The sequence below is a fragment of the Cicer arietinum genome, chromosome 5, assembly GCF_000331145.2.
Source record: "Cicer arietinum cultivar CDC Frontier isolate Library 1 chromosome 5, Cicar.CDCFrontier_v2.0, whole genome shotgun sequence".
Classification (NCBI taxonomy): Eukaryota; Viridiplantae; Streptophyta; class Magnoliopsida; order Fabales; family Fabaceae; genus Cicer; species Cicer arietinum.
The window spans coordinates 733973-745244 of record NC_021164.2 but is presented as its reverse complement, the minus strand read 5'-3'; the positions used below and the strand labels follow the sequence as shown (position 1 = coordinate 745244).

At 30.3% G+C, this 11272-nt stretch overlaps 1 protein-coding gene across 1 annotated transcript; it reads right to left on the bottom strand.

Annotated features, from left to right (window-relative positions):
* Positions 1–9822: 9822 nt before the first annotated feature.
* Positions 9823–10335, bottom strand: LOC140920257 (protein FAR-RED IMPAIRED RESPONSE 1-like). Its single transcript, XM_073368255.1, has one exon. The coding sequence runs from the start codon at positions 10333–10335 to the stop codon at positions 9823–9825; it is 513 nt and encodes a 170-aa protein (XP_073224356.1).
* Positions 10336–11272: the final 937 nt, after the last annotated feature.

The following is an 11272-nucleotide window of genomic DNA, read 5'->3' as shown; positions in this document are numbered from 1 at the left end:
TTCTTTAAGTTTTTTCTTTAAATCTTCAAACTCCCTTTTTATGTTCTTCTCAGAGCTTGCTGATTTTGTCCACAACTGTTTCCACATATAGGCTTCTTCAATAGCTGCATTCCTTTCTTGCTTTTGCACATCTAACTCTTCATTTGCGCCTCTCAAACAATCTTGTATGTCAAGTTTATTTCCTTTTTCAATTTTCAACCTCTTGTTGCTTTTTTCGATAAACTGACTTTTACATGTGTTTTCTGATCGTAAGTTCTCATTCTCTTGGGTGACTTTTTCTAACTTCGCTTGCATCTCTTTTTTCTCCTCTTCAGATTTTAGCAATAATGCTTTGAGTTCTTCTATCTCTTCATTTGCAACAATAATAGGTTCAGACATTTCCTGATCATTTGAGGGTGTACTGTGGAAAGGCAGCTTGATTTCATGGACTCTATTTTTTACCCATTGTTGATAGGGTTCTTTTGTGCTGCAACTTCTGCATCCAAGTGCTTTTCCTTTTCTGATGATCTTTTCCCAAGCTCGACTTATCCTTCGCAACATCGGTGGGTCTACTATACCCGTATTGTGCAAAATAAAAGCTTCCAACGACTTATCATCTGGTTTTTCCAACATAGGGTATCCAAGTTGTCTCATAGCTACCGCCGTATTGTAATTAATACATCCTTTGGTTCCTATGAGAGACACATTTGGGAAATCTCCGCATTGACATATTATTTCCTCCACCCTTGTTCTCTGTGATACCATGAAATTGTGTCTCCAATAAGGCTAGCTATACTTTGAGCCCATTCACGATTATCTTTAATTCCAATATGATACCCTATCTTGAACATATGAGACATAAACCAGATATACAACACTGGAGCACAACACAAAATTGTTTCCCCTTTCTTCTCATGTCGCATATGTAGAGAGTAGTATACATCAGCAAGAATCGCGAGAACTGGGTTTTGTTTATGTTTGTTAAAAGATAAGAAGACATTGATAGCAGCAAAATCAACAAAATTATCAAGGTTTGGGAATAAAACAATACCATAGATGATTAGAGCCAAAACGTCTATAAAAGCACTCCATTCTTTTTTAACGGCTAAATCGTGGCACTTTTGCTCTAGATATTTTCTCAAAAAACCATGAATGACTCATTTTTCTTCTTTTGTACTTGCCAACTCTCTTATGTCGATTTTCAACACTTCAGAAATTGCATCCAAACTTGGTGGTTGCCCAGTATATCGATAAGGATTTCCTTTCTCTAGGGAATAACCCAATATTCGCTCAAATTCCTCTAATGTCGGGGCCAACTGAAAGTCTTGAAAGGTGAAACATCTTAAGAGAGGGTCGTAGTACTGAGCCAACGCCGTGGGTGCCCCTATTTGCACATTTATTGCCAAGAGATTTAGGATCTTCCCATATTTGCGAAAGAAACTCTCACGTTGTATAGTTTTCATTTGATTGCTAATGTCTCTTAAACTTTTCAAATCAGGTTGTTTGAACTTTTCAAATCATTGTCCACTTTAATTTAACACGTGACTAAGGTTCTTATGATTCCCCAACAACCCTGAAAATTGATGCAAAATGCCAGTTCATTTTTCCAAAAGAAACAATGTCATGTCATGAGATATGAATGCAATTATGTAGAATGAATGTTGTGAATATATAACATTTTGAATGAATGTATGAGGTGTTCTTTGCTTATATGGATATTATTATGATGAAAGTGTCTATTGGCTTATGCAGTGAAATTCTCACAAGGGTGGCTCTATAGTTCTAAACACGGTTCCTAGAGCCAATAATCTCATTTTGGAATATTGTCAACAACAATAGGTAAACTATTTGGAGTGACAATGCCCTCAATAAGATCAAACTCTAGGTGAGATTTTCATGCTAACCAAACAGGATGTACATCCACAAGGCTACCACTACACAACCTCGAAACTAAACTTAAGTTTTGTTCAAACCCGGGTGTAAGGTTCCACTCATAAGCGTGTGTCTTAATAAAAGTGTAGGGTGTAGAATAAGTATGATTCAATAACTCTATAACAATAATAAACATATAATAAATAATAAATAAGAATAATCTACAAACTTCAAAAATATTATAATGTCAACTAATACTTATTAAGAAATGATAAATGCATAAAATAAAAGAAAATAAAAAACAAACAAAAATAAAAATAAAAAGTTAAAAATTATGCACAATTAATTTATTAGGCCTAACTCTCTAAAATATCCCCAGTGGAGTCGCCAGCTGTCGCGGCCTAAAATTTCGAGTGTTTCTCGAATTTAATGGAGTCACCACCAAAATTTATTTTAAAATAGGGAAAACCCTTAAAAATAGAAAAAGTGGTCTTTGAAACCAAATTTGAGTTCGAGAGTCGATTATGCGTAGGGAATGTATTAGCACCCTACGACATCCGTTAAAATACGGTTACCCATAATTAATTGTGCAAGATTAATATTAACTTAAATATATTTATTTATCATTATTATTAATTATGAATAACAATTATTATTAATTTTTTAATATGATTTTGGAATAAATATGTGCTTAACAAATAAATTACAAAAAAAGAAATTTTTATTAATGTGCTTGACAAGAATGCGATCTTGCTCCTACGTATCTCCCAGTGCGATAGAGAAATCAAAACTACGTAGTTCTTAGTTAGAAAATATTGATGTGTTGATTGTTTTTTTTTAGAAAATTGTTTAAAATAAAAAATATTCTTTTTTTTTTTTTTGCTGAAAAGAGTTGGTTCGATTTAAATAATTGTCTAAAAAAAAGAATTTTAAGACTATCAAATTGTTCAACTTGTGTCTAAAAAAAAATCCAAGGACTAAAAAGATATCACATCCAGTTAACCCGTTTAAGAATAATTTTATTATTTTGTTATAAAAATGAGCTTTTAAAAACCTCCTAGTTGTACAACTTGTGTTATAACCGCTCAAAGATTAAAAAGATGTCACATCTAATTAACTATTTAAAAATAATTTTTTGTATAATTTAAAAAAAAAAATAGAAACGAATTTTTAAAATGGTTAAATTATCACAATATGTATTTTGAAGTAAAATTTGGTTGGTTTATCCTTATTAATAAATATATACTAAAATCAAACTAATAGTAATTGTTCTGCCTAGGCCTGATTGTAAAATCCTTTCAACTTTAAATTAACGAATACTAATTATTAAGGCTAAGCTGCCTATGCCTGCATAACTAACTTTTCAAGACATCCTAGCCACGCGTGTTTTCATCAGCTATATGTCCAAGCAGCTAGCTGTATTCCCAAACAGCTAATCATGATTTCAAACCCATTCATTTCCTAAACAAAACAAACCAGCCTCAGCCTCATTTCAAAACAAACGTAAACATATCCAACAAAGCAAGCCTCATTTCAAAATAAAAAAAAAAAAAACTCAGTTTCAATAAATCCACCTAAACAAAATTTATTTTTAATCCTAAAACAAACTTCATATAATGTATCCTTTCATTTTTACAGTGAAATATAAACAAGGATAGAGAATAGAATAACAAATATGAGAGTGATACACACCGAAAAGAAGAAGGCGGTAGCAGTGCGCGATTGATGGTGGTTAGCGGCGATTACCAGCGGAAGTGACGGTGACTTCTGTTTCTCTCCTTTTCTATTTTTTAAATTTCTAAATATATATGATTTTAATGATGGAGCTGAGTTGTTGTTCCTTCTACGTTCAACTATTTTTGTTTCAGAATCTCTCTTTAAAAAAAAATTATCTTTTCCCTTCTTCTCTTTTTTTTTTCAAACCAAAACTCTCTTCTTTAGATGTGTTTCTTCCCCTAAAAATGTCTCTCCTCCTTGTAAAAAAAAAGGATGTATTTATAGAGTTTTTTTTATCTGTTTAGTTGCTTTCTTGGCTGTGTCTCTGTTTCAGTTTGAGCTTTCTAGTTCTTTGTTTGATGTTTCGTTTTCTTTGCTCATCATTTGCATTTTTCTGCATCTCTGATGCCTTCATAGTTTTAGCTTATTTGTTCTGATTTGTTCATTGTTGAGCTTTTATTTGTCTTTTAGTTTCTTTTTTTTTTTTTAACTCAAAATTTTGTCTCTTTGTTCTTATCATGTGTGCAAATGCTGACTAGTAAAAAAAAATGCTTTTTTTGTTTCTCCAATTAGTTGCAAAGCAAAGGCTGGTGCCTCAACCATGACACTGTATCAGGAACAAAAAGGCAGCAGTAAGGATAGCAACAAAACAGAGCCAAAGCAGGCTGGCTTAATTTGGTTTAAATTTAATTGTAACTGTAAATTAAAATTGTAATTTGAGACATAATGAAATTATTTATGGTAATTATTTTTATTTTCTTTTTAATATATATTTCCTTTTTAATTTATTTTTAAATAAATTGGACAAAATTAGGGTACTACATGTATATTTGGTTTCTTTACTCTATGTATTGGGCTTAACATATCCCTTATCATTTTTAAGAACTTTGTTTATTTTTGCTCCATATTATTACATTAGAAGTATGATAATTCACTCCATGACCTCTTTCTTTCATAAAACAACTAAAATTGTGAGGTAAATTTCCAAAATATATTTAGAATTCTCTAATAGCTATACTAATGTAGTAAAATTAAATAACTTAATGTATCATTTGATCAAGTGGTTGCGATATTTTGATTTAATGCATCTGTTAGACATCAAAGCGCCTCAACGCATTTCGAGGAGAACCAACTAGCTCTGGGTCGACGCATCTGTTAAATCACCAAATGTTATAATCTTTTTCAATAGTTGTTTTCTTTCACCAACTGGTATGAGTTTCTCTATAAATAGAGATACTTTAGAGGCAAAAAGAAAAGACAAATTCATGTTACATGAGTCAAATTTCTGCCAACAATGTTTATGAATCATTTCTTCTTTTCTCTAATGCACGGTAGTAAATGAAAAAACTTTATTCTGTAAACTATCATTAAATCGATAGACTTGATGTGAATGTGCAATTTGCTTCAAGGATTCCAAGGTATCTTGAAGGGGATTCGTCAATTAACCTGTTTGCTTCCAATATACATAGATTGGTGGAGGCGAATCTAACCTAAAACTTAGTGTGATATACATGCTTTGTAATTTATTTGTGCAACCTTCATCATCATCATTAGTTTCATCTTTGTCTTGTTCAAGATTTGCAAATCAAATATTTATGACTATGGTGAAAGGTGCATAATTAGTTTATATTGATATATGATAAGTTTGATATTCATATATTAAGTTAAGGATAGTATATTCATATGAATTGCATGTCTTGTTGTCAACTTGCTAGCATATATAATTGATGATAATTTTATTATATGCATGAATTTTGTTTGTTTGGATTTTGAAAATCGGTTTATGTCCTAATTTTTATTAGTGACATTGTATGGGTTTGACTCTTGGCTGATATTTTGGTTTCAAACCATATATTTTGAAATTGTTACAAAAAGAAATACAAAAATTGAAATGACAATATTTTGTAAAAAAATTATATTGAACCTTTTAATTTTGGAAACAAAATTGGTGTAGATGTTAATTACCATGGTTGTAGATCATAAAGTTTATATGGTTCTAAATTTGTATGATTTTATGAAATACTCATAATTGTAATTCTATAACGAATTCATGTTTTGATACTAACAATATATTATTTTATTAACATTCATATGTTTGAATTATGATGCATGTTTGTGTACTAGTTTATTACAAAAGTAGTGTAAATAACTTTCATAAATATCAAGTGGAGTTTTAATTGGTTCATGCAAGAAGTTTTATTATTATTTAGAATGGATGATCTCATAGTATATGTGCATGATAGTATGAAAGTAATTGTTTCTTGTTTGTTTTGATATTGAAAATGATTTGCATCTATTTTGAATTATTGTAAGTTGACAAATATTCATGGAAGAAACTAATAGAAAATCTTAATGATTTTATTTATTGTTTATTTTTCTATTGTGATACTTATTTAGATTTACCATAAAATACATTTAAATATGAAACTTGAATTAACAAATAGAATTTATGATGCATGTATTAGTTATAATATAACTATGAAGAAATGGTTTCTTTAATAGAAATGAAATGAATTCTTATTTATTAAGGAATAAATGACTTACATATTTGGACCCATCTTATGATATTTGATTATGAGAAATATTTATGATCATGTTTTGTTAGCTTGTGAAAATATATATTTAATGCATTCAATATATTATATCTTAGATTTGGATATATTGAAAAGGGAATTAGGATTTTAAATTGAGATGTTTATTAAATATACTAAAAGATAGAATGATATAAAAGTTTGTGTATGTGATAGTTGAGATGCTTATTAATTATATGTGATACAATGTAAATAGATTAAATAACACAAGTGTCATGATTTGGTGATAGTTGGTCAACATTATAAACAATATATAAATGGTGTTATGATTTGTTTATATGTGGGTGATATGTTAGTCTTTGACACCAATAGATGATGTAGAAAATACTAAAATTTTCTTATCAACAATTTTGATATGAAAGATTTATGTGAAACATATGTGATTTTAGGAAATGAAAATCTTAAAGAGATGATGTAAATATTGGTTTATCCCAATCTCACTATATTGAGAAAGTGCTAAAGATATTTGATATTTTTATTGTAAATATTTTTCTACCACATTTGATCAAAATGCTAGTTAGCAACCACATAAAAGATTTTCTATGATACAACTCGATTATTCAAAGGTAATCAGATGCTTGATCTCCAAAATAGGACCGTATTTGACCTCCAAGATAGGACCGTGTTTGACCTCCAAAATAGGACCGTGTTTGACCTCCAAAATATACTGCTTGTAGGGCCATTTTTTTTTTTTATAAAAAATAAGATCAAAACTATCAAAATATTTTGCACATATGCAGCAAATATCTCCAATATAGCAATGCTTATCTCCCAATGTGTGACAAAGCATTTTGGATACCATAAAGAAACATCAGTGTTTGGCATTTAAGGTTTACCATGAAGTGGCTCTAAAAGAGGTTGTGGGGAAATTTGAAGGTCACCATCCTCCATCAAGATATATATACATGTAAAAGAAATTGAGAAATGATATTTAAACACATTTTTGGACACAAATACTATATATCATATATTGTACATACATATTTTTCGTTCACTTTAACTAAGGGGTTATTTAGTCATTTTGATACCTTCATTTTGTTATTTTCAGAAAACCCTTTCTCTTTCTCCTTCTCATTCTCTTCTCTCTCAATCGTTTCTTCCTTCTTTTCCTCATGCCTCTCGTCTTTTTTCTCAGCTTGTCTCATCTTCTTCCTTCTCTTACTCCTCAACCATCTCATCTTCTTCCTTAGGCAGTTGCTCGCTCCTTAGTCGTCTTCTATGTCGTTTGTCGCTCATACCCTTAGTCTTTTCTCTCTTGTTGTGCTACAATTACGAGTCCTTTAGTCTTTTCATAGTAAGTTTTACTTCTTTGTGTGATTATTATTCTTTCAATTTAGGGTTTTTAGTTATTGATTTAGGGCGTCTTTTTTTATTTTTATAATTCAATTTAGGGTTTTGTCTTCTTTAGTTTAGGGTTTTTTACTTTTGGTGATTGTTGGTATACTTATGATTCAAGTACATTTCCTTATATTATTTCAATTTTGACAAATTTAGTGTCATAAATGAGCTATTTTAGTGAGCTATTTTATTTCAATATTAATATTTTGGTGTTTATTATTTTCATTTTACTTTGTTTAGTGTCTTATTTTCCTTTATAACCAACTTTCACGTGATATATATTTTTCTACAGTAGTCCTGATGCTTTTAGACCTGACACCGATAAATGATAAAAATGTAAGGAATTTATAAACTAATTGTATTTGTATTGTTGCCATTTATTTATTAGTATTAACCATATATTCATATTTTTCATATACACGCAAGACATGCATGTTTACTAAATATGTTGCTTGACGTCACTCGTCATCTTTCAAATGCATAACGAACTCAAATTCAGATAACCCCATTTAAGTGCATTTTAGATATGCCAACAATTTTAAAAATTTATGGTGCTTTGTTGTGGGAGTTGGCTAGTAGGTAGGGTGGATGTAATGGGGGTTTAAGATTAGGGGTAGACTAGTTCATTTTACTCTGAGTGATGTATGTTTAACTCTAGGACTGCCAATAGTAGGTGAACATTTGGAAGAGTATGAAAATGGGGAATGTGATACATTGTTGTTGTTTAGAAGAAAAAAAATGTAACTTGTGATATGGTTGGTGTGTTGCTTCACGTGTTTCATAATAACATGGTCAAAATTTGTAGACATTATATACTCATCGCCTTTGGCGAGTTCTATTTTCCCCAATCAGGGAGTTGAGTAAATACTCGTTATATTAAAACACTTGATGATCTATAGTCTCTACATAACTACAATTAGGGTGTAGCTGTGTATACCGTTTTACTTGAAAGTTTAAGTAGGGATGAAACTGTGTTGAAAGAGGATAACATAGATTCGCAGACACACATAATGGGTTGTGCAACTATCCTACACATATATATTTTATATCATCATCTTCCATCTTGTGTTGTCTTTAAATTAAAATACATTTATTAAATATATTAATATTTATTTTAGACTTGGGCATTCGACCACTTGTCCTTGGTCTAACATCCGTTCCCAAGTTTAGATTCTCAAGATTTTTGAATTAGCCAATCTTACAGTGCCAGAAGAAAAAAAAAATTAAAAATATTTCAAAATAACATGGTAAACATTTATATTATTTGCTTGTATAGTTTGTTTAATAATAATGTATGTGTTTCAATCATTTTTTTTCGTTTTGGCAGATAATTGAAGAGTTAACTGTAACAAATGAAAAACTTGAATTTAACATGGTGAATGAAGCATTGCATGAATAGGAAAACCAAACTGTGCGTTATGTTGATTATCAACAATTGGTGGCGGAGAATAGACAGTCACATGAGAAGATCCCGATTCTTAAGGGTGAGGTAAAATAGTTGAAAGAATAATTGCAAAAAGATCATCCAATGCATGAATTTGATTATAAATTTGTGGAAGATTCTCCAACATGAGCTTGTAATGGATTTTCCTAACTTCATATGTTTATTTTGATAGTGTGAATATTGAATTTTTTTGTCAATAAAATATTTATGTAATTGGACTTGTTAATAACATACTATTGAACTTTTATTTGTAGGTGATGTGAGAGTTAGTACCCCTTTTGAGAATGTTGGGGATGAAGTCGCAGAAAATGTTGAGAATGTTGGTACCCCATAGCTACTCTTAATATATGAATGTTTCCTTTTAATATTTTTCTTCCACCTTGTTAAGATATACTTCTGTAACACATTTTTAACTCTGTCTTGAGTACACACATATAACATATGATGACACAAAATACCTCTAAACACAAACAACGAACATTCACAGTTGACATCATTATTTTCTCGATTAAACACAACTTTCAAGACTCATTTTTTTGGTTTGTCTCCATCTATGACGTTCGTTATACATCTATGATGTTCGTTATACAATCCATTCAACCAATCATTTTGTTGAAGCTCAAACTTGTCGATGAAATAACACTATTTTTTTCTTTCAAATATCTCTTTTGTGATTGTGTCATATACCGCTTCTTTCATTGCAAACTTGATTTTTTTTTTTGTATTCACTATATTGATTGAGCTTTTCAGGAATTTTTTTTATTATATGCCATAAACACCACTTATGACGGGATGTAGGCAACAATCCACATCAAAGTAATGTTGATTGACTATGATGACTGACACAAAAAAACACAGCAAAAGACATGTCATACTTATTTGTCAAATATGTTTGTCAAAAGTCACAACATCTCCAAAGTATTCATAAGCAGCTCTACTTCTTGCATCAACCAAAAATACATTCCTTACGTGAAAATCGTCATCCAAATCTATGTCATAGATGAAATCTGAATTTTGTTCCCTCATTTGGCATAAATACCTTATCAAGGTATTTCCATCACCTTCTTTTCCTATTGTACATCGTTCCTTAATCACATAATTCTTCACATCTTTTTCACAAAATGGTACATTTTCAAGCCCTCCAACATCTTTAACAAGAGATTGAAATGTCTTATTGATCCTCACTCTTGCATCATCATTGATTTGTATTGTTCTCTTCACATGCAAATTCACATTCTTGTTATCTTTGAACAACCTTGCCTTTGTAGGACTCATCTCTTGAGTAGGATCAAGTTCAAATTTTGTAATGCACCACAATCCATCTTTATCTAACTTAAAAACAATCTTGGTGGGACAATTATTTATCTTAGTTGGAAGTGTTTTTAACGTACACATAGTTTTTTTACACTTTAGACCCCTCTATTGAGCATGATAAAATTAAGTAGCATAACTCCTCATTCTGCCTTTTTCTTGAAGATCTGATCTTCCACCCAAAACCCTTTCTCGAAGCATACTCTTCATAAAATAATTTGAGTTCATCTAAGCAAGAAAAATACATCCTCGTTGCAGACTCCCAATAACATGCGTTGTCATCATCATCAAAGTTGTCAACTCAAATACCTTCATCATCAATATAGTACCACAATCCATGAGGTTTCAATTGATGGTGCAAGGTGTCACACAAAAAAAGTACAAAAAATAACTCAATTCAGTCATTAATCACCGTATGCACTTTAGTAACCAATAATTAGCACACCGTTAACCACATTTAGACAAAAACAATTCATTAACCACCTATTATACTTCATTAACCAATAATATTTACATTATTAACCAAAAGAAGAAACACCCATATAGACTTTGAAAAACCCAAAAAACCATGTATGAACCTAGAAAAACAAAAATTCTACTTAGTGTCTAAAAAAACAACATCCTTTTGAAGTAAACAAGACAAGCAAACAACCAATCAATAAATAAAAGACAACTTGAAACTCAACATTATGGAAAAAGAAGGAAATGAGAAGTTACCTTACAAGAGAGGAAATAAGGTTGCTCAAATTACTTCATTAAAAAATTGATTTTTTTTCTATTCTTCTTCATCTTCCTTCTAAATCATGATATTTTTCTCTAATATAATGTTTACCCAAAATCGAATAAGTAAAAAAAAAAGGAATAAGGAGGAGCTATGAAAGAAAAGGAAGATAAATGTGTGAGATTTGTTTTTGTAGAGGAAGATAAAAAACAAGAAAGTGAAAGAAGAGAGATAAAAAAGAAGAAGAAAGTAAAAGAAGACAAGGTTGTGTAAGGACAATGTATATATATATATATATAT